Source organism: Hyperolius riggenbachi, chromosome 6, assembly GCF_040937935.1.
Source record: "Hyperolius riggenbachi isolate aHypRig1 chromosome 6, aHypRig1.pri, whole genome shotgun sequence".
In the NCBI taxonomy this organism is placed as follows: Eukaryota; Metazoa; Chordata; class Amphibia; order Anura; family Hyperoliidae; genus Hyperolius; species Hyperolius riggenbachi.
This window is the reverse complement of record NC_090651.1, coordinates 370568366-370592516: the sequence shown is the minus strand read 5'-3', so window position 1 is coordinate 370592516 and position 24151 is coordinate 370568366. Positions and strand designations below refer to the sequence as shown.

At 46.4% G+C, this 24151-nt stretch overlaps 1 protein-coding gene across 1 annotated transcript; it reads right to left on the bottom strand.

The window, feature by feature from the left end:
• Nucleotides 1-1607: 1607 nt before the first annotated feature.
• TMEM147 (transmembrane protein 147) lies at nt 1608-23752 on the bottom strand. The gene is made up of 7 exons (XM_068243252.1): nt 23619-23752; nt 23466-23535; nt 18074-18139; nt 15457-15593; nt 10206-10290; nt 9976-10097; nt 1608-1882 (listed from the first exon to the last, which is right to left on the bottom strand). Exons 1-7 carry the CDS (start codon nt 23693-23695, stop codon nt 1762-1764), a joined length of 678 nt encoding a protein of 225 aa, XP_068099353.1. The 5' UTR covers nt 23696-23752; the 3' UTR covers nt 1608-1761.
• Nucleotides 23753-24151: the final 399 nt, after the last annotated feature.

The following is a 24151-nucleotide window of genomic DNA, read 5'->3' as shown; positions in this document are numbered from 1 at the left end:
AGATCGTTATATCTGGGCCGGGTTCTCGCATACGGGTTATAAATTTATACTTCTATTAAGCACAGGGTAGCGAGTTCAGGAGAATAGGTACGATTGTGTATGTTCAGCAACAGGTCCTAACCGCTAAACGATTTGTAAAACGTTTAATAACAAAAATGAATTACATACAGTTATATACACCTATTAACATATAAACACAGAGCTTAAAAATAAAAGGGAATAAAATCAGAAAATTCTTACTTAGTTAGCTGAGCAGTCCATTTGAAGAATGAAGAAAAAAAGTCCAGTTTAAAAGTAGGCATTCAGGTTAAGAGTCCTTTGAACAAACGGCATGCGGCGGTTCTCCTTGGAACGCATGCCTGGACTTTCCTGGTTGATGAAATTGGGAGAACTGAGGGAGGAGTTCCTCGCAAACACTTTTGACTGACCTGAGTTTGGGGCGGTCACTACCTGGAAAGTAGGGGTGTTTAAATCAGGGTTACCTCCTGGCAGCCAGGTTGCCACCTCCAGACTCAGAGCAAGAAATGTACCGATTATTAATAATCTATGTAATTCCGCCCCAGATTGGCGCATTGCAAATCCGAGACTATATTCAGAAGCAGCATGCGACCCTGTATTAAACGAGGCTATACATGCCTAGTCTGTCGCATTTGCTCTACGCAGGCCGGATAAAGTGGATTCTCTACCGATTCCTGATAGCTAGAAAAGTGCACTTTAGGTGACTGATAGCTAGAATTTCTAGATATCAGGAAATGTAATTTTTGTCTTGCTGTGCCAACCCCATTTTGAATTATTAATAAATTAACGTTCCCTTTGTGTGAAGCTATGAGCTTGGAGGGAATTTCTTATCTTACTAGTTCGAGCTGGTTTTCTTTTGGGGGAAGGCTGAAGCAGGAAATAGCCCTCGGCAGGGGTCAGAAAGGCATGAAACTCCTTGCTGACCTGACACAGGATGTGGGTGAGGGGCTTGCTTCCCTTCACCAGAGAAAGGAAAGGCATTTTTTTGTACATTTACACAGCACTGACAGTAATGGCTGGACCATACGAAAATCGTTGCGATTCCGCGCACGACTTTCCGTAATGTTCGTCACACCCCCTACAGTATTCCTTTAAGACATGCTCACAGTCTGCTCATCCCAAATCATATCATTTGATTAAACTGATCACCTTTATTTAACACTGTTACAGCATATTTAGTGGGTGGCCTTACTTCATCAGACTTTCTCAAGCTGTATAGATGAAGTGGTTTTTATAATGGTGCTTGGCCGGGCCCTGGACGCTTCGTTTACTATACCCAACGTTTTACTATATCATAGTTTACTATAACAAGATAATACTGTAGTACATAAAAATAAATTGGTGAGCATGAAAAAGGAATCCATAATTTTATAGTCGTGCTGCAAACAGAAATTATGACCAGTCGTACTTAAGGCTCCGAACCTTCCTTTCCTTGCTGTTCACAACCCACAGAGAGCAACATGACTGGCCAAGCAGGAGGTCCTCTGTGGTCTTTCACACCGCAAGGAAATGAAGGGAAAAGGTCCACATATTCGAGATTACAGCTTTCCTGTCAGCGTCCGTCTGACCGCAAAAATGACAAATACAGATCGGAGGTATATGTTTTATTATATAAACGTTCTATCCTTAGGAAATTAATTTAAAACATAACACATATAAAGTTCCCTGGAATACTTTGGCTTCCATCCTCTTCCCAGAACGAAGAGGTCCCACCAAAACAGCTGATGTCCATGGTCTGCTTGGTCAGTTGCTGTGGACGAGGCTTACAAAGAGGGTGAGGCAGCTTAGAGATAGGAAACCCGTGACCACGGCTTTCACCAGGAGGGCCGTCCAACTGCCCAGGAGGAAGACGTGAACAAAACAGCTGCGGGGAAACAAACGCAGGTTCTCTCAAAAGACTAAGTTACAGGCTAAACCGTTCTACAGTTCAAATGTACGCTTTAGTTTCAACAGTATCTCTATTAGGCATAGCGTCTAAAGGTGCATCGCCTGATGTATGGGCAGATCAACCATGAGCCATCTCTCTCTGATCAATCAGATCTGGAGAGATATCTGTTGCCTCCCCGCGCACCGCAGACTGATTTCCAATAGATTTCAGCATGAACTCCATCAGGAATCAGCTTAGCAACGCGGATGCCTGTCCGCCCCCATATGTTAAATGTCCCTCCTTGGTTGCTGTTCTCTGGGTGTTGGGGTTGGCATTTAACACTTTGGGGGACAGAGGCTGGAGGTCGTTGACGGAGCAAGTTATAGTAACCTCTATAGCAGACGGGATATGACAAGGCGTCCAATCCGCAGTTGGTAGCAATAGAAATTTTAACTGCATTGAACATATGTATGTTGCAGATGTTTAAAGAGAAACCCTAACCAAGAATTGAACTTCCTCCCAGTCAGTAGCTGAAATCTATTACTTTTCTCAAACGGATCATCAGGGGGCTCTGTATGGCTTAGGGCTCTTTCACACCAGAGCTTGCGTTGGAGAACGCTCAAAGCATACGTTTTGTTGTATGCGTTTTAATATGCGTTGCACTGCAGTGAGTGTGCGTTTTTAATCCGTTTTCAATGCGTTACAGCACATAGGAAAACGCAGGTAATTTTTTTTCTTTTAGTTTTCAACTTTCTACATTGTTCCTCTGTTGCATTCTGGGACTGATTGCCTGCGTTAACGGATTAAGAACGCGCATAGTGTGCGTTTTACATTGACTAACATTGTAACGCATAAAGCTAGCGTTGGCCGAAAAACTGCGCCTGGGTGCAGTGTAACGCAACGCACAAAAAGGCTGCGTTATATGTGAAAGCTAAAATGAAAGTCTATGGACTTTCTTTTCACCTTGGGTAACGCAAACTTTACCCTTTCCGTTGAAACGCAGAAAATCTGCCCTAATGTGAAAGAGCCCTTATAGTGTGGTAACCCCCCCCCGTGATGTCAGCACCTAGGTACTGGCATCACACTGTGGGAACCTTGTTGCATTGTGTAAAATACTGCCAAAAAAGCAGCATCTTTCCACAGACATCTGCCTGCAGTAAAGGTGTGGCCATGTGATACATTTAAGAATGTAAATCAGGGAAAAGAAAGATTTTAAAATGGGCAATAACTGACTATATAATTTATAAATAATTATTGTAAAAATGAAGCACATTTTTCATCGAAATTATTTTCACTTGAGTTCCTCTGTAAGGCCTGGTGGTTTGTAACCAAGTGGGTAAACTCGGGGGACTTTTACTTGAACTCTCTGGAGTACCGATGGTATTAACCACTTGAGCCTAACTGGACAAAAAATTTCGTCCAGTTAGCCTGCGCGCGCTCCCGCGGCCAACCCCCCCCGTGCTCTCTCCCACCGCCGGCCGTTATCCCAGCGATCAATGAAAGGGATTATAGATCCCTTTCATTGATCGGACCCCCCCCCGGAGAAAAGCAGACAGTGTCTCTTCAGACGCTGCGACTTTTCTGAGCTAAAAAAAGTTCCTGGTCTTCTTTCTTCTGTAGTGGCTGGATGGTGTAATGGTTAAAGAGACTCCGTAACAAAAATTTCATCCGGTTTTCTTCCATCCTACAAGTTCCAAAAGCTATTCTAATGTGTTTTGGCTTACTGCAGCACTTTCTACTATCACAGTCTCTGTAATAAATCAACTTATCTCTCTCCTGTCAGACTTGTCGGCCTGTGCCTGGAAGGCTGCCAAGTTCTTCAGTGTTGTGGTTCTGTGATGCATCTCCCCCCTCCAGGCCCCTCTCTGCACACTGCCTGTGTTTTATTTAGATTAGTGCAGCTTCTCTCTGCTCTATTATCTTTTACAAGCTGGATAAATACTCCCCTAAACTGGCTGGGCTTTCACATACTGAGGAATTACATACAGGCACAGCTGTCTGCACTCTGCAGGAAGAAACAGCCTGACACTTCAGTGGATGATAGCTGCAGAGGGAAAGAAACACACAAATGATCTCTTGAGATTAAAAAGGAAGGCTGTATACAGCCTGCTTGTGTATGGATGTATTTTCTATGTGTGGACATACTGTACATCAACCTACTTCCTGTTTTGGTGGCCATTTTGTTTGTTTATAAACAAACTTCTTAAAACTGTTTTTAACCACTTTTAATGCGGCGGGGAGCAGCGAAATTGTGACAGAGGGTAATAGGAGATGTCCCCTAACGCACTGGTATGTTTACTTTTGTGCGATTTTAACAATACAGATTCTCTTTAAGGGCTCTGCCTCTGACACAGGAGACCAGGGTTCGAATCTCGGCTCGGCCTGTTCAGTAAGTCAGCACCTATTCAGTAGGAGACCTTAGGCAAGTCTCTCTAACATGGCTACTGCCTATAGAGCGCGTCCTAGTGGCTGCATCTCTGGCGCTTTGAGTCCGCCAGGAGAAAAGCACGATATAAATGTTTTGTGTCTGTGTTTGTTCTTCCTGGAAGCGAGATCAATCGCTCCCAGGACTTTTTGACTGTGGCCATCTTGTGGCCAAATAGTAAAACTACACCCCAAACCACATTTTATTAAATAAATACGTTTAAACATTCAAAATCCCCTGTTTACCTCCCACACCAAAAATAAAAACATTATAATAAAAAAAACAAAAACAAATAGTTACCGAAGGGTCTGAACGTTTTAAATATCCATGTCTAAGGAATATATCAATATGATTTATTAAATTATGGGCTTCTAAATAGTGATGGATGCAAATTGAAAAAATGCACCTTTATTTCCAAATTAAATATCGGCACCATACATTGTGATAGGGACATAATTTAAATGGAGTAATAAGCGGGAGAAATGGGTAAATAAGGAACATAGGTTTTAATTATGGTGGCATGTGTTAATTTCAAACTATAATGGGAAAATCTGAGCAATAATGATTTTTTTTCCATTTCTTTCTTAATATTTCTGTTAACATGGGTTTAGAATAAATTAATTCTCAGCAAAATGTACCACCCACAGAAAGCCTAACTGGTGGCGGAAAAAACAAGATATAGATCAATTCATTGTGATAATTAGTGCTAAAGTTATTGGCAAATAAATGGGAGGTGAAAGTTGCTCAGATGTAAAAAAAAAAATCTCAACCCTGTAGGCTGAAGTCGTTAAGGTGGTACGCTTGTTTCAGAGGATGGAAATGTTAGAGCAGGTCCACCATAACAAAATTTACTTTTATTATTATTGCAAGTGAAGACTCTGCTAGAAAAACTGTAAATAAAATGAAATCACACCACCTGAATGTTTTATATTTCCAGTCTGTCTGCCAAATAATGCCATCAGCAGTGATGTTGCCTTCAACGGACGATTTAACCAGTTGATGAGATGATCTCGGCAAGACTAATGCTGGGTACACACATTGAGATTTCCCGCTCAATTCGCGGGATCGAACGGATCGATTCGAATATTTCAAACATGCTCGATTGGATTTAGATTTTTTTTCATGTTAAGTATGCAAAATTGACGGCAGGAACGATCGAAATCCAATTGAGCATGTTTGAAATAATCTAATCGATCCACGAATCGAGTGGGAAATCTCAACGTGTGTACCCAGCATAACTGTCCTCCGACTGCCATGTGGTGGGAATTTTAAAAACAGCATGTCACTTTTTCCCCACTACTTTCACATGATCTGGACGGCTCTTCAGCCAACCTATTATTATTTATTGTATTTATAAAGTGCCAAAATATTACACAGCACTGGATAATAAATAAATACAATGATACAAGGATGACAGACATAACCAGGTTATACAACATAGAACAAAGTTATACATGCAAATTGTACAAAATACATGATCATGCGATATGTGTTGGAGGGAGCAAGTCTGATGGGTGGTGGAAGTGCGTTCTAGAGGGTGGGGGCAGCTCTTGAGAAATCCTGCAGGCGGGCATTGGAGTGTGAAATGCGTGGGGTGGTGAGGCGAAGGTCATCGGAGGATCGGAAGGGGCACCCTGGTGTATACCTGTGAACAAGCTCCGAGATGTAGATGTAGTTACCCCACTAACTGCTACAGATGTCAGTCTCCAACCTGTCTCTATCCTTTTGTTTCCCCGCTGGCTGCTTGAATTTTAGAAAGGTGAAGAAAAGCTTGAGATGGCCAAAGTTGGAGAAGTTTTTCTCCAGTTGGGACCTAGTCGATTATAGCGTAATCCTCACTGATATGGGACTACAGCCGTAAAACTATTTCCGGGCAGATAACAATGCAGGGGATATATATAAAACTTTTCAAAAGTCCTGCGTACAGCATTTTTACAGCAAATGTGTTTCTGTTAAAGGGAAGGTTCAGGGACGATAAAAAAAAAAAAAAAAATCCAAATCCACTTACCTGGGGCTTCCTCCAGCCCGTGACAGGCAGGAGGTGCCCTCGCCGCCGCTCCGCAGGCTCCCAGTGGCCGACACGACCTGGCCAGGCTTCTTCTGCACTCCAATCTGTGTTTCACGCGGGCACGATGACTTAATCGGACGTCCTCCGGGCTGCACTACGCAGGCTCAGTAGTTCTGAGCCTGCGCAGTACAGCCTGGAGGACGTCCGATGACGCCAGCGCGGCGGTGTGAAACGCAGAATGGAGCGCAGAAGAAGCCCGACCTGGCCACCGGCCTGGCCGGGTCGGCCACCGGGAGCCTGCGGAGCGGCGCCAAGGGCACCTCCTGCCTGCTACGGGCTGGAGGAAGCCCCAGGTCAGTGGATTTGGATTTTTATTTTTTTTTATCGTCCCTGAACCTTCCCTTTAAAGGGACCCCGAGCAGAGTCAAATTAAAAATCTGGACTTAGCTGGGACTTCCTCCAGCCCCCAGTAGGCCACAAGGTCCCCCGGCATCCTCTTGGTCCCGCTGTGGCTCCCGTAATCCAGCTACTTTGGCTGAAGTTGTGCATGTGCAGACCTGGCGCCAGTATGGCGATTGCCGCAAGCCTCGTCTTTAGAGAACTGCGCAGGCACAGGACGCTTTTCCCGGGGTACTGGGGGCTGCCCCAGGTAAGTCCAGAATTTTAATTTATTACTCTGTTCAGGGTTCTTTTAACAGTTCAGAAAAGCTAAATCACTTTGAAAACCAAAGTGAATATAGCTGGTGTAATTGTAATCGTGATTTTCAGAGTGAAACAGTCCAAATAACTCCTCTGCAGCTAACTGTACCAGAAGGTAAGGATAATGGACCTCTGCAGCAGACTGTACCAGAAGGTAAGGATAATGGACCTCTGCAGCTAACTGTACCAGTAGGTAAGGATAATGGACCTCTGCAGCAGACTGTACCAGAAGGTAAGAATAATGGACCTCTGCAGCTGACTGTACCAGAAGGTAAGGATAATGGACCTCTGCAGCTAACTGTACCAGTAGGTAAGGATAATGGACCTCTGCAGCAGACTGTACCAGAAGGTAAGAATAATGGACCTCTGCAGCTGACTGTACCAGAAGGTAATAATGGACCTCTGCAGCTGACTGTACCAGAAGGTAAGGATAATGGACCTCTGCAGCTGACTGTACCATTATGCCTAATGATGTTGATCCAGGGATTTTATCTGATTGCCATCTGGAGTCAGGAAGGAATTTTTCCCTTTTGGGGCTAATTGGACCATGCCTTGTGGGGGTTTTTTCGCCTTCCTCTGGATCAACAGGGGTATGTGGGGGAAAGGCTGGAGTTGTACTTTGTACTGGTTGAACTCGATGGACGTATGTCTTTTTTCAACCAAAATAACTATGTAACTATGACTGTACCAGAAGGTAAGGATAATGGACCTCTGCAGCTGACTGTACCAGAAGGTAAGGATAATGGACCTCTGCAGCAGACTGTACCAGAAGGTAAGAATAATGGACCTCTGCAGCTGACTGTACCAGAAGGTAAGGATAATGGACCTCTGCAGCTAAGGATAATGGACCGCTGCAGCTGACTGTACCAGAAGGTAAGAATAATGGACCTCTGCAGCTGACTGTACCAGAAGGTAAGGATAATGGACCTCTGCAGCTGACTGTACCAGAAGGTAAGGATAATGGACCTCTGCAGCTAAGGATAATGGACCTCTGCAGCTGACTGTACCAGAAGGTAAGGATAATGGACCTCTGCAGCTGACTGTACCAGAAGGTAAGGATAATGGACCTCTGCAGCTGACTGTACCAGAAGGTAAGGATAATGGACCTCTGCAGCTGACTGTACCAGAAGGTAAGAATAATGGATCTCTGCAGCTGACTGTACCAGAAGGTAAGGATAATGGACCTCTGCAGCTGACTGTACCAGAAGGTAAGGATAATGGACCTCTGCAGCTGACTGTACCAGAAGGTAAGGATAATGGACCTCTGCAGCTGACTGTACCAGAAGGTAAGGATAATGGACCTCTGCAGCTGACTGTACCAGAAGGTAAGGATAATGGACCTCTGCAGCTGACTGTACCAGAAGGTAAGGATAATGGACCTCTGCAGCAGACTGTACCAGAAGGTAAGAATAATGGACCTATGCAGCTGACTGTACCAGAAGGTAAGAATAATGGACCTCTGCAGCTGACTGTACCAGAAGGTAAGGATAATGGACCTCTGCAGCTAAGGATAATGGACCGCTGCAGCTGACTGTACCAGAAGGTAAGAATAATGGACCTCTGCAGCTGACTGTACCAGAAGGTAAGGATAATGGACCTCTGCAGCTGACTGTACCAGAAGGTAAGGATAATGGACCTCTGCAGCTAAGGATAATGGACCTCTGCAGCTGACTGTACCAGAAGGTAAGGATAATGGACCTCTGCAGCTGACTGTACCAGAAGGTAAGGATAATGGACCTCTGCAGCTGACTGTACCAGAAGGTAAGGATAATGGACCTCTGCAGCTGACTGTACCAGAAGGTAAGGATAATGGACCTCTGCAGCTGACTGTACCAGAAGGTAAGAATAATGGACCTCTGCAGCTGACTGTATCAGAAAGTAAGAATAATGGACCTCTGCAGCTGACTGTACCAGAAGGTAAGGCTAATGGACCTCTGCAGCTGACTGTATCAGAAGGTAAGGATAATGGGCCTCTGCAGCTGACTGTATCAGAAGGTAAGAATAATGGACCTCTGCAGCTGACTGTATCAGAAGGTAAGGATAATGGGCCTCTGCAGCTGGCTGTATCAGAAGGTAAGAATAATGGATCTCTGCAGCTGACTGTATCAGAAGGTAAGAATAATGGACCTCTGCAGCTGACTGTACCAGAAGGTAAGGCTAATGGACCTCTGCAGCTGACTGTATCAGAAGGTAAGAATAATGGACCTCTGCAGCTGACTGTACCAGAAGGTAAGGATAATGGGCCTCTGCAGCTGACTGTATCAGAAGGTAAGGATAATGGACCTCTGCAGCTGACTGTACCAGAAGGTAAGGATAATGGACCTCTGCAGCTGACTGTATCAGAAGGTAAGGATAATGGACCTCTGCAGCTGACTGTACCAGAAGGTAAGGCTAATGGACCTCTGCAGCTGACTGTATCAGAAGGTAAGAATAATGGACCTCTGCAGCTGACTGTACCAGAAGGTAAGGATAATGGGCCTCTGCAGCTGACTGTATCAGAAGGTAAGGATAATGGACCTCTGCAGCTGACTGTATCAGAAGGTAAGGATAATGGACCTCTGCAGCTGACTGTACCAGAAGGTAAGGATAATGGACCTCTGCAGCTGACTGTATCAGAAGGTAAGGATAATGGACCTCTGCAGCTGACTGTACCAGAAGGTAAGGCTAATGGACCTCTGCAGCTGACTGTACCAGAAGGTAAGGCTAATGGGCCTCTGCAGCTGACTGTACCAGAAGGTAAGGATAATGGACCTCTGCAGCTGACTGTACCAGAAGGTAAGGCTAATGGACCTCTGCAGCTGACTGTACCAGAAGGTAAGGCTAATGGACCTCTGCAGCTGACTGTACCAGAAGGTAAGGATAATGGACCTCTGCAGCTGACTGTACCAGAAGGTAAGGATAATGGACATCTGCCATTTCCCAAGCAAGAAACATTATTGCAAAGTGGATAACACTCACTCCATGAGGAAGGCTTTATACATGCTGAGTCCTAGGAGGACGGTAACAGGAAGACGGAAATGAGCAGGAAGGTCGTACCGCGTCCACATCCACACAAGTGCAGCTACAGCCATGTAATGGACCTACAAAAAAAAAAAAAAACACAGGAGAATGTTTCATAAGGTTACTGAGACCAGTAACAGTATATACCAAGCGTAGAAGTCCATAGCAGGCGAGGGGGTGACACATACCAAACTGATGTTGGAATCGATGCTCATCTGGATGTATTTCCAATCAAATTCAATACCTCGAGCGCCAACCCACAGAGGCAGACACCTGGCAGAAACACACAGCGAACATTCTGATCATATTCCTTATTGGCTTACAGATATACACCAATCAGCTACAGTATTATAGCGGACCTGAACTCAGAACTTCCTCTCTGCTCTAAAAGATAAACAACAATAATAACTTTTAAAGAAGTTTTTTGTTACAGCTTACAGAACTCCTGCAATAAGTCTGCAGTGTGTCCATTTCCTGCTTTAATGGAAGCAGACATAGGGTTTACATCCTGTGTTTACCAAATAGATCAAATTACAGCTTGTGATTAGTCACAGATGAGGGGGAATTAGACAGGCTACACTCTCTAAATACATACAGGGTGCAACCCTCTATGTAAGCCATCTGTCCTGTGCAAGAGTTCAGCTCCACTTTAAAGCCACAGACAGGCGAAGTGAGCAACACCGATTTCCTCGTTACAATGGCATGTGTAAAGGGAAGGGATGTAACAGGCAAGACGTCAAGGTGATTTGTTGGAAGCAAGAAAAATGGGCAAACTTAAAGTAGACATCAGATGTAACAAGTAACACCCAAGCTATCAGCACAGGCAGCAGAATTTACAGTACAACAGAGTAACAAGAACAGAATGTCTAAAAACGGATCATTTGTGATATACAATTCAGTTTTGTTGGATAGCCAAACACCACTTTGCAAAATATGCCATAACAGCTCAATTGTAATGAGAAACGCCACGGTCAGCCCTAAAAAAGCTCCTGGGAGCTTCAAAACAGAGCGTTCCAAAACGCAGCATTAAGTGTAAAAATGAAAGTCATTTTACCTTGGAAAACAGCAACTATGGCCGTGGCGTTAAAACGCCGAAAAAGCCCTCTAGTGTGAAAGGGCCCTAAGAGATTGTGTCATCTGTGGGTGGGAGGAGCCTTATAGGAGTGGCCTGAGGGTATTCTGCTTCTACCTGTGCCACTGAGCCAGCCTATCAGAGAGGAGATGTGCCAGCCACAGTATCTTGCATTTCAGAGCAGCTGTAATACTGCCTGCCGTATAATAAAGTTGTCAGCCATTGTTGCTTTGAGTACAAAGAAAAAAAAAGGGGGGGGGGGGCAGTCATAGTAAATGGTCCTTCTGGTTCTTTTTCACGGAGATCTGGACCTCCGATGTAAATTGCAGAAAGGCTTAGGCAAGTGCCAGTCTGTGACCACTAGGTTACAGCATCTCCAAATTGGCAGGGTTTTGGGGAGTTCCCGGTATGAGGTTGTGCGCGTGACCCTGTTGCTGGTTCTCTGAAAAGATAACCAGGGAGCCAGCGATGGGCACATCTGATTGGCTAATGCATTGCACAAAATTAACTTTAAATAGTTACAGGTACAATGGCTGGTTAGTGCACTTGGAGACCAAAAGGTATCCGGTCTGATCAGAACTCACTCAGTAGTTACTATAGAAGAAATTTCTTGAAGGAGAAAAAAAAAAAAAAAAATATTATGGCCTATTTTGCAACACTGGCCAAAATGAATTGATTGGTTGGTGTTGCTGGGCTTTGTAAATTCCCAAACAGCTCCTCAGTATTGACAGGTTGATGCTGATGTAATCACGCAGATGCAATTAAGTTTACCTATGATGGGTGTGGAGTTTTATTTCAGTTGACGATATTTTATTTTCAGACAGAACTTGCCCTTCCTGTGTCCCGGTGAGATACGCCTAGGCATGCCATGCACAGCAAGGGACGTCCCTTCTTGTTACTGAAATCCAACAAGCTACAAGTCGGGAATCACAGAAGGAGAATGCAACTACAGTATCCATGGGAACTGGCGCTGAGGGGACACAGATCCTACATGTGGATCCATTCCTCTGTGTCCCGTTTGAGGTTTTTATTCTGCCTTAACTACTTAACAACCACATCACGCCGATGGGCATGACCGTGGCGGCAGCCCCAGGACCACCTAAAGCCGATTGGCGTCAAGTCCTGGAGCTGCAATTTGGCAGGGAACATGTGCACGCATGCGCGATCATTCCCTACCGGTTCACGGACCTATTTACAGCCGGTAGGGGAAAGAAGTCCCATGTTTACATTTGTACATTGCTGCTATCTTCTGCAGTGCTGTACGAGGGACACTGGGCTGTCCCTCAGAGCAGCTCGTCATGCGTGGCCTCTCATAGGCTGATGCCTATGAGAGGCGGGGAGCAGTGCCGATCGCCATCCTATGGCGATTTAGGACGGCACAGGGGGAGGGGGGGGGAGAGGGAGGAAGGAAAAAGCCTCCCTCCTGAATAAAAAAAAAAAAAAAAAATTTGCAGCAGTGATCAGAGACCTCCAGCAGAGTGTCCTATTAAAGAACTGTTGCGAAAACATTACAATTTAAAAACACATACAAATAAGTAAATTTCTCCCAGAGTAAAATGAGCCATAAATTACTTTTCTCCTATGTTGCTGTCACTTAAGCTGGCCATACACTAGACCGATTCCCGCCAGATTGACAGCAGATTCGATCACTGGGATCGAATCTGCTGTCACATCGTTCACGCTACACGCCGAATTTCGATGTATCCCGTCTGATCCCGTCGATCGCTCCGTGCGGAAAATTACCGTCGATCGCCCCGTGCGGAAAATTACCGTCGATCGCCCGCAGGTAGGGAGTGCGTCGCTAGCGACGGTCGAGTGCCCGACGACCGACGCAATGGAGCGGCAATACATTACCTGCTCCGCCGGCGCAACTCACCCCGGTTACCGCTGCTCCGACTCCGCGCTGGTCTCCGGGTCTTCACTTCTTTCTGCCCGGCAGGAAGTTTAAACAGTAGAGGGTGCTCTACTGTTTAAACTTCCTGCTGGGCAGGAAGAAGTGAAGCATTCCGGGGCCAGAGACCAGAGCGGAGAAGAAGACAGCGGAGACCGGGGGCAGTCGTACCGGCGGAGCAGGTAATGTATGCGGGGGGAAGGAGCAGCGGCAGCACCACCACCACCACCACAGATTGTGAACGGTTTCAGGCTGAAATCGATTCACAATCTGTTTGCAGTAAAGGTAGCCATACGATCCCTCTCTGATCAGATTCGATCAGAGAGGGATCTATCTGTTGGTCGAATCTGATGGCAAATCGAACAGTGTATGGCTACTTTTACAGTAGGTAGTAGAAATCTGACATTACCGACAGGTTTTGGGCTAGTCCATCTCTTCATGGGGGATTCTTAGCATGGCCCTTATTCTTTATAAAGACATTCCCTGAAAATTACTAATACAAAGATGCTGGCCAGCCTCCCTACTCGCTGCACACTATTTTGGCAGTTGGACAGAGCAAGTGCTTTTAAAAATAAAAAAACCCTGAGAACCCCCCCATGAGAAGATGGGCTGTCCAAAAATCTGTTTGTAATGTCAGATTTCTACTACTTACGTTAAGTGACAGCAATATAGGAGAAGGGTAATGTATTGGCTCATTTTACTCTGGAAGAAATGTTCTTATTTGTATGTTTTCAATTTTAAGATTTTCACGACAGTTCCTCTTTAACAATTTCAGCAGCCCGGACGTGATCCTCACGTCCAGGCGGCTGTTCTGCTGCAGTGCCGCACTTCGGTAGCCCTGGGATCAGTGAACGGGAACATGGTTCCCGATCATTGATCCGTGTCCCCAACAGAAAAACTGAAGCTCTCTTACTAGAGGCTTCAGTCTTTCTGCAAAAAGTTTCCAAGTCCTCCTTGTGCTTCCAGTGATCGAGAAGCACAAGGAGGGAAAAAACTCAAGGTGGCCATCTTGTGGCCAAATAGTAAAACTACATCTACATATATTTTACATTACAATTTACACATAATAACATAAAAAATTAACTGTTTATTTCCCACTCAAAAATATTACCCAAAAAAAGGGAAAAAAAAATTGCAATTAAAAACAAAAACATAAATAGTTACCTAAGGGTCTGAACTTTTTAACTTTGCATGTGAAGGGGGTATACTACGAACATTTTTTAAATTATAAGCTTGTAATTAGTGATGGACGCAAAACGGAAACAATGCACCTTTATTTCCAAATAAAATATTGGCGCCATACATTGTGATAGGGACACAATTTAAATGGTGTCATAACCGAGACAAACGGGCAAATAAAATACATAGGTTTTAATTATGGTAGCGTGGATTATTTTAAAGCTATAATGGCCGAAAACTGAGAAATAATTTTTCCATTTTGTTCTTATTAATCCTGTTAAAAAGCATTTATAAAAAAATAATTCTTAGCAAAATGTACCACCCAAAGAAAGCCTAATTAGTGGCGGAAAAAACAAGATATAGATCAATAAATTGTGTTAAGTAGTAATGACGTTAATGAATTAAGACCAGTGGCCCTACCTGTGCTTATGAAAAAACTTAGGTAACTGCAGGAGCTCAGAGATTTTTGGAGTGCACCTGAAGGTGTCTGCAGCTGCTTTTTTGAGGCCTCTGTGGTGTGCGTCGGTTTGGGTCCACAGAAAATCAGACCATATTGGTGGCAGGGGCGATTTGCATAGGCCAAGGCTGGGCGATCGCCCACTGCAGTTACCGAATGGTGATTGGTGGATATTACTGAGAGTGAGCGCTCCCTCCCATTCCTCTGTGTGTGTGTGTTAAGCATTTTAAATTGAGGGATACCAAGTTACTCGTGCCTACAAATTTTTGTACTAATAAAGTTTTTTCATAAGCAAAAGGTAGGGCCACTGGTCTTAATTCACTGCTCGATTTACATTTTACCAGGTAGGCCCTCCTCCCTAAATGGGAGTTGTGCTTCTATACATAAGGGTCAGCTCGCATTATATTTTTACATATGTGTAGTAATGACGTTATTAGCGAATGAATGGGAGGTGAAAATTGCTCTGATGGTGAAAAACCCCTGTGGGCTGAAATGACACTAAAAGGAGGCAAAAATTATTAGTGCGCTGAGTTGTAGGGCTGTGCAGCACGCTGACCAAGCTGCACAGCCTTGTATTGTAAAAAAAATGGCCTGGTCACTAGGGCGGTGTAAGCCTGAGGTCCTGAAGTGGTTAAAGGACCACTATCAATTAAAATTCATTCTTTTTTTTTCTTAATACTCTATATTAGGATACACATTATCACTAGTGCTAGGGGCACTTTTTTTATTCACCCAGGTCTCTATTCCCCTCCCCCTACTTAAAAATCATCCTTCATTCCTCATACAGCTCAGATATACTGAGTTGTTGTTTAAGGCAGAATGGAAGAGGAAAACCATTACCTAGACATGACAAGCTCTGCGGTTGCCCAGCCCATGGCCGCCACCATGATCTTATACTCTCCCTTTCCGGCATTGCGAGACATCACCAGATGCAGCCCCAACAGGTCTGCCAGGTCAACGGTGGACTTCATAAACTCCTACAAGAAAAGATCATAGATGGTATTGTACACATAACTATCATTAGTCACATGACCACTGGCCAATGTCGGCTGCAGTAAAACGTTATAGAAAGAACTTCTGTATCTTTAGTAATATTTTTCCTGTGCAGGTTTTTTTTTTTCTTCTATTTTGTCGGTGGTAAATCTGCCATCTAAAACTGGTAATATTTGCAGGCTGGTGGGTAACAGGCTGGTAGTCTTGAATTCCAATCACAGTTATGGCCACTAGGGATGATCAATGAGATGCAATTTTTTTCTGAAATTATGCACATTTTTATGCAAATGTATGCAGTTTGAAATTGGTCCATTTTCAAGCTGCATATATTTGCATACATTTGCATCAACTTGTGATCATTCCTAATGGCCACGACACTACCCGCATGGTCTTTTTATGTGCTTCCCATGTTTGCGTGGGTTTATTCCCACATCCAAAAAGAACATGGTGGCCTTTTTCAAACAACAGATCGGGTAGTTGTTTTCTTATTGGTGGCTGTATAGCGTTCAAACCTTGCGAAAAACTCCCTAACCCTGCTAGGTAGCCTACTGAGCACGCCCCAAGTGCTTTAAGTCCGACAGGACAAAAGCACTATGCAAATGTTAGAACTGTTATTATGAATGCATTGTGTGGTTAATCTATGAAAAGTTGTGGGGGTTTTTTGGTATTAAATTAAGAATACGTTTGAGTGGTTCACTGGGGTTCAACTCCTGCTGAACCACCATTCAGTATCTGCTCCTCCTGCTGAAACCACGACTCCTATAGACTAAAAGCCCAGCTAGTACAGCATTTCCGGATAACATGCATTTTGCAGTAAGAGATAAAGATGGTTGGCACCAGGTGCTAGCTGACCACAGACTCAAAGTGTTCGCTCCATTCCCTTAGAGTTGTGCTCACAGGTAACTTGATCAAACTTGTAGTAAAGAAGAAAGATGGACCGGACGGTATCCACACCTATCCCTTATCTGGTATGCCTGTATTGCCAAAGTGTCCGCAATAAACCTTAGTAAGCAGAGTTGGTGCTCCATCTTTCCTCTTTACTACAAGCCAGATAACATGCAAGTTTAACACAAATGTTATGCACCCTGGAAGTGGGCCAATTAAAATTGTCAAGAAGAACATCTGATTGGGCCAATGCCGAGATGCATGCCAGGCGTTTCCCTGACCCCCTGCTACTATTCTGGGTAAGCTTTAGCCGGGACAATTTACTTATCTGTTGCACTTCATGTATTGTATAAGATTTTATGTACTGATGAATGAATGTTTTTGAGATTTTTTAGCACGCTGTATTGTATTGGTTGTATATTACACAGCTCATTTTCTAGCAGCCAGCGATATTAGATCACTTTGCACTGGGACACTATTTAGGGGTAGTACCCTCATATATTTCTGTTTTTCACTTACGTGATATGGCTGCAGATCAATTTTCAATTTTACACCATAGAATGATATACACATTTTTGGCACACTTTATTTATAATCTTTTTTTGTTCTTTTTTTTTGGGGGGGGGGGGGGGGGGAAGGAACTTTGATTCCCTTGCATATTTTGTGCCACATTTATTGTCATTTTTCACAAAGTTTTTTTTCACAAAATTTTCTGGATCAAGTTCAGGTGTTTCTCTCCTTGCTGAGGCTCCCTTGCATTAGCATCTCATATCATATTATTCTCTAGCGGGGGCTGTGGTTATTTTCATATCAGAGAATTTTATTTGTTTTTAATGTTAGCGTGTTTACAACAATAAAGGTTTTTCTATTTTTGCAAACATTCTCAGCCTATTTACTCTATACAACAGATGGGTTTTGCCGTTTTCCTTTTTCTAGTTAGGCATGCCAGAATAGTCTGCATCGCACTGAACATGTCTGGCAGGGAGCTGTGGTTTCAGCTGGACAACAAATAGCAGAAAAGACAGCACACTACAGCCTTGCAATGCAGCACTTGTATTGGAAGCAAGACAGTAGATTGCAGGTTTCAGCAAAGCTATCCCTCAGGTGTAACCTAGAGTACAACCATATAGCCCGCCCACAGGAAGTGACATCACAAACAACAATAACATACATAGCTAATCAATATGTGAACAAGGAGAACTACACATCAGGTGTCTATACCCGAAAGGCTGAGGAATGAATTGCAAGCTAGTGGTTTCTTCCAGGGCTGTGGAGTCGGTACAAAAATCTTCCGACTCCAACTCAGACTCCTCAGTTTATGAAACCACGACTCCGACTCTGGGTACCCAAAATGGCTCCGACTCCTTGGACAGGGCTGTTGATTTTGTACAAAAATCATCCGACTCCTGAGTTTATGAAATCAACGACTCCGACTCTGACTCCGGGTGCCCAAAATTGCCCCGACTCCTCGACTCGACTCCACAGCCCTGGTTTCCTCAATCGCCCAAGATACAGTATATAGTGTGGTTCCTACAGCTACCAGCTTCCTATGAAAGATGAAGGAGGGCTCATATCATACCCCGATAAAGTCGAAGGCTCCAGCTGCTCCTTCCCAGGTTGGGAAAAATGTGGCCAGAAACAGCATCTACAATGGGAGAAATAAAACATTACTTAAAGAGGAACTCCAGTGAAAATAATGTAATAAAAAAGTGCTTCATTTTTACAATAATTATGTATAAATGATTTAGTCAGTGTTTGCCCATTGTAAAATCTTTTAAATCCCTGATTTACATTCTGATATTTATTACATGGTGACATTTTTACTGTTGGCAGGTGATGTAGCTGCTGCATGTTTTTTGGCAGTTGGAAACAGCTGTAAACCGCTATTTCCCACAATGCAACAAGGGTACCAGACAGGAAACTGCCAGGAGTACCATGGTCCTCAGAGTGTCTTGTGGGAGGGGTTTCACCACAATATCAGCCATACAGCACCCCCTGATGGTCTGTTTGTGAAAAGGAATAGATGTCTCATGGAAAAGGGGGTATCAGCTACTGATTGGGATAAAGTTCAATTCTTGGTTGGAGTTTCTCTTTAAGAAGCACAGCTATGAAAGATGTAATGCAAAAGTTACATGTGCAGATATTTGTTCACCATTTTCCAGGGCTGGGCGGTCGGTACAACAATCATCCAACTCTTTAGTTTATGAAACCACCGCCTCTGACTCCAGGAACCCATAGACTGCTCCGACTCCACAGCCCTGTCGGCGGCACGGCGGGTAGCGGCGAATCGGCGGCGATCGAGTTATGCACGCAGCTAGCAAAGTGCTAGCTGCGTGCAAGAAAAAAAAATTGTGAAAAATCGGCCCAGTAGGGCCTGAGAAATCCTCCTGCGTGGGCTACCCCGAGCTCAGCCCGGGATAACCGGCAAGGATGTTAAAGAGAACCTGAGGTGGGTTTGAAGAATATTATCTGCATACAGAGGCTGGATCTGCCTATACAGCCCAGCCTCTGTTGCTATCTTAAACCCCCCTAAGGTCCCCCTGCACTCTGAAATCCCTCATAAATCACAGCCACCCTGCTGACAAACAGCTTGTCAGAGCTGGCTGTGTTTATCTCTATAGTGTCAGTCTGCTGCTCTCCCCGCCTCCTGCAGAACTCCAGTCCCCGCCTGCATCCCTTCCCACCCTGCTGATTGGAGGGAAGGGATGAGGGCAGGGACCGGAGCTATGCAGGAGGCGGGGGAGCAGCTGAGACTGACACTACAGATGTAAACACAGCCTCACAGCACGGCTGTGATGAGGGACTGCAGAGTGCAGGGGGACATTAGGGGGGGTTTGGGATAGGAACAGAGGCTGGGCTGTATAGGCAGATCCAGCCTCTGTATGCAGATAACATTCTTTAAACACACCTCGGGTTCTCTTTAAAGCTAGTGTTAATTTAGTCTAGCTGTGACAAGATGCCTGGCTGAAATGGTGCGCCTCTAAATGTAGAAGATTGAGTCATTCACCTCAGACAAGCATGCAATCAGAGTGACCAGAGTTTAGATAGAATTCCTGATCTGCATACAAGTTCCGTATCAGCGGCTCAAGACATTTTAAAGAGAATCTGAAGCCAGATTAAAAATGGCTTTTTAGCTTATATTCAGCAGGGGCACGTCTGCCCAAGCTAAAACGCCACTCCCGCGGCATAACGAGGGGTCTTTACCCCCCAAATCCCCCCTACTTCCGTGGAACGCTTCCGTGTGAGGCAGAGCTCTGAGCTGCAGCCCTGCCTCACACGCGTCTATCAGCGGCCGATCTCCGCCTCTCCCTGGCCCCTCTCAGCGAAGGCAGACCGAGAGGGGCGGGGGAGAGGCGGAGATCGGCCGCTGATAGACGCGTGTGAGGCAGGGCTGCAGCTCAGAGCTCTGCCTCACACGGAAGCGTTCCACGGAGGTAGCAGGGGGGATTTGAGGGGTAAAGAACTCTCGTTATGCCGTCGGATAGCAGCGTTTTAGCAGGGGCACACATGCCCCTGCTGAATATAATCTAAAAAGTCATTTTTAATCTGCCTTCAGATTCTCTTTAAAAAGCAGAGAAACAGAACCGCACTTCAGCAGGTAGAACGTTTTGTGGTTTTTTTTTTTTTTTTTTCAGAAAAGGATTACTCTCTCTACAGGACCACTTTAACATCCAACACACCGCAGTACAATCTCGTTATAAACTCTGATATAGTAAACTACCTCTCCAGGTCCTGGCCAATCTCCATTACAAATCTCTGGGAGCAACGCCTGGTATAGTAAACACTGATACAATAAAACTTCTGTTATAGTAAGCATGTTTCTTGGCCCCTACGTAACACTGACTCTGGATATAGTAAACAATCGGCGGCGCATGCATCATAGTGTGAAACCCATGGTCAGCTGCTCTTAAAGAGACTCTGTAACAACAAAAACCTCCCCTGGGGGCTACTCACCTCGGGTGGGGGAAGCCTCCGGATCCTAATGAGGCTTCCCACGCCGTCCTCTGTCCCACGGGGGTCTCGCCGCAGCCCGCCGAACAGCCGGCGACTGTGCCGACTGTCAGTTCAATATTTACCTTTGCTGGCTCCAGCGGGGGCGCTGTGGCGACTTTCGGCACGGAAATAGACGGAAATACCCGATCTCCGTCGGGTCCGCTCTACTGCGCAGGCGCCGGAAACTTGCGCCTGCGCAGTAGAGCAGACCCGACGGCGATCGGGTATTTCCGCCTACTTCGGCGCCGAGAGGCATCAGAGCGCCTGCGCAGGAGCCAGGAAGGTAAATATTGCGTCACGGCTGTACGGAGGGCTACAGCGAGACCCCCGAGGGACGCAGGACGGCGTGGGAAGCCTCATTAGGATCCTGAGGCTTCCCCCACCCGAGGTGAGTACCCCCCAGGGGCCGTTTTGTCGTTACAGTTCCTCTTTAAGGTGCCCATACACTGGTCGAGGCTTCGTGATTGGCTCAATTGTTAGCAGAACGTTTTGCAGAACTTGTGCTGCATTTCCCGCCCACGGAGATATCGAAGCCACTCACAGGAAGAGAGTGGCTGCCTCTATTCAGTGATGGCTGCAATTTTTAAGGACCCATGGATACTGTACTAGTGATTTGTCCAGCCTGGCTATGCAGCCCTAAGGTATACTTAACCTTGTAGCGCATCAAATGTACAAGTGCTTGTACTGTACCTGCAATGGGAGGACAGAGCTGGTCCTGTGCAGCAGAGAATGTACCAGGGCATGCTGGGCAATTTGTAGGACAAGTGCTTGAACTGTATCTCCAATGGGAGGACAGAGTTGCTCGTGTGCAGCAGAGAATGTACCAGGGCATGCTGGGATATTTCTAGGACAAGTGCTTGTACTGTACCTCCAATGGGAGGACAGAGCTGCTCCTGTGCAGCAGAGAATGCACCAGGGCATGCTGGGATATTTCTAGGACAAGTGCTTGTACTGTACCTCCAATGGGAGGACAGAGCTGCTCCTGTGCAGCAGAGAATGCACCAGGGCATGCTGGGATATTTCTAGGACAAGTGCTTGTACTGTACCTCCAATGGGAGGACAGAGCTGCTCCTGTGCAGCAGAGAATGTACCAGGGCATGCTGGGATATTTCTAGGACAAGTGCTTGTACTGTACCTCCAATGGGAGGACAGAGCTGCTCCTGTGCAGCAGAGAATGCACCAGAGCATGCTGGGCCATTTCTAGGACAAGTGCTTGTACTGTGTTTCCAATGGGACAGAGTACACCGCAACCTATCCCGGCAGCCAAAGTGTACACCGCAACCTATCCCGGCAGCCACAGTGTACACCGCAACCTATCCCGGCAGCCACAGTGTACACCGCAACCTATCCCGGCAGCCACAGTGTACACCGCAACCTATCCCGGCAGCCACAGTGTACACCGCAACCTATCCCGGCAGCCACAGTGTACACCGCAACCTATCCCGGCAGCCACAGTGTACACCGCAACCTATCCCGGCAGCCACAGTGTACACCGCAACCTGTCCCGGCAGCCACAGTGTACACCGCAACCTATCCCGGCAGCCACAGTGTACACCGCAACCTATCCTGGCAGCCACAGTGTACACCGCAACCTATCCTGGCAGCCACAGTGTACACCGCAACCTATCCTGGCAGCCACAGTGTACACCGCAACCTATCCTGGCAGCCACAGTGTACAATGCAACCTATCCTGACAGCCACAGTGTACACCGCAACCTATCCTGGCAGCCACAGTGTAAATCGCAACCTATCCTGGCAGCCACAGTGTACACCGCAACCTATCCTGGCAGCCACAGTGTACACCGCAACCTATCCTGGCAGCCACAGTGTACACCGCAACCTATCCTGGCAGCCACAGTGTACACCGCAACCTATCCTGGCAGCCACAGTGTACAACGCAACCTATCCTGACAGCCACAGTGTACAACGCAACCTATCCTGGCAGCCACACTGTACACCCCAACCTATCCTGGCAGCCACACTGTACATCGCAACATATCCTGTCAGCCACAGTGTACATCGCAACGTATCCTGGCAGCCACAGTGTACACCGCAACCTATCCTGGCAGCCACAGTGTACACCACAACCTATCCTGGCAGCCACAGTGTACACCACAACCTATCCTGGCAGCCACAGTGTACACCGCAACCTATCCTGGCAGCCACAGTGTACACCGCAACCTATCCTGGCAGCCACAGTGTACACCGCAACCTATCCTGGCAGCCAGTGTACACCGCAACCTATCCTGGCAGCCACAGTGTACACCGCAACCTATCCTGGCAGCCACAGTGTACACCGCAACCTATCCTGGCAGCCACAGTGTACACCGCAACCTATCCTGGCAGCCACAGTGTACACCGCAACCTATCCTGGCAGCCACAGTGTACACCGCAACCTATCCTGGCAGCCACAGTGTACACCGCAACCTATCCTGGCAGCCACAGTGTACACCGCAACCTATCCTGGCAGCCACAGTGTACACCGCAACATATCCTGGCAGCCACGGTGTACACCGCAACCTATCCTGGCAGCCACGGTGTACACCGCAACCTATCCTGGCAGCCACAGTGTACACCGCAACCTATCCTGGCAGCCACGGTGTACACCGCAACCTATCCTGGCAGCCACAGTGTACACCGCAACCTATCCTGGCAGCCACAGTGTACACCGCAACCTATCCTGGCAGCCACAGTGTACACCGCAACCTATCCTGGCAGCCACAGTGTACACCGCAACCTATCCTGGCAGCCACAGTGTACACCGCAACCTATCCTGGCAGCCGCAGTGCACACCGTAACCTATCCTGGCAGCCACAGTGTACACCGCAACCTATCCTGGCAGCCACAGTGCACACCGTAACCTATCCTGGCAGCCACAGTGTATGGCCACCTATACACTATCCCCTGCTTTCCTCAGTGAGCCCCTCACATGGAAGCCCCTCCCTCCTGTAGAGTCACGTGACCCCGGCTCCGCTCACCTTGCACAGCTGCACGCACAGGTAGGTGGCCCCGGCCTGCACACATCTCCAGAACGCGTTATACTCCGACCTGCAACACACAGACAGAGCGAGAGAGCGTTACCCCCATGCTCCGCCCCCTGTTCCGCCCCCTCCCGGCTCCCCCGCACTCACAGCCCGCTGCACTTGTAGGTGATGAAGTACGGGAAATAGGCCAGCGCGAAGCAATTCCCGAAATGAAAGAGCGTCATGGCGGCTTCCGTCCCGACCACCTGTCACCGCCGGGAGCGCATGCGCGGCGTCACGTGACCACACCGGCCGGCCGGCCGCTGCGTCACATGACCACCCAGACCTACAGCTTCATCACGTGACCCCCGTAACCAGGACGACGCTGATGGGCTGCTCTCTGTCTCTGAGTCTATCTATAGCTGCTCTGCCTCCTGTCATGTCACTGACTGTCCTGTCAGGAGCTCACCCTCTCCACGTGGCCACACACTTGTCTAATGGTCCCCAGATCCACCATTTTTGGATTGATTGTACAATTTATAAGATCTGAACAATGTGCCACACACAAGTCTTCAATTATATACCAACATAGCTCCCAACTGTCCCACTTTCCTCCTCATTTGTCCCTCTTTCTATGTAAATATATATATTTCTCTACTAAAAAATGTGTTTGACTGACTCTAAACTTTATTCCCATCCTT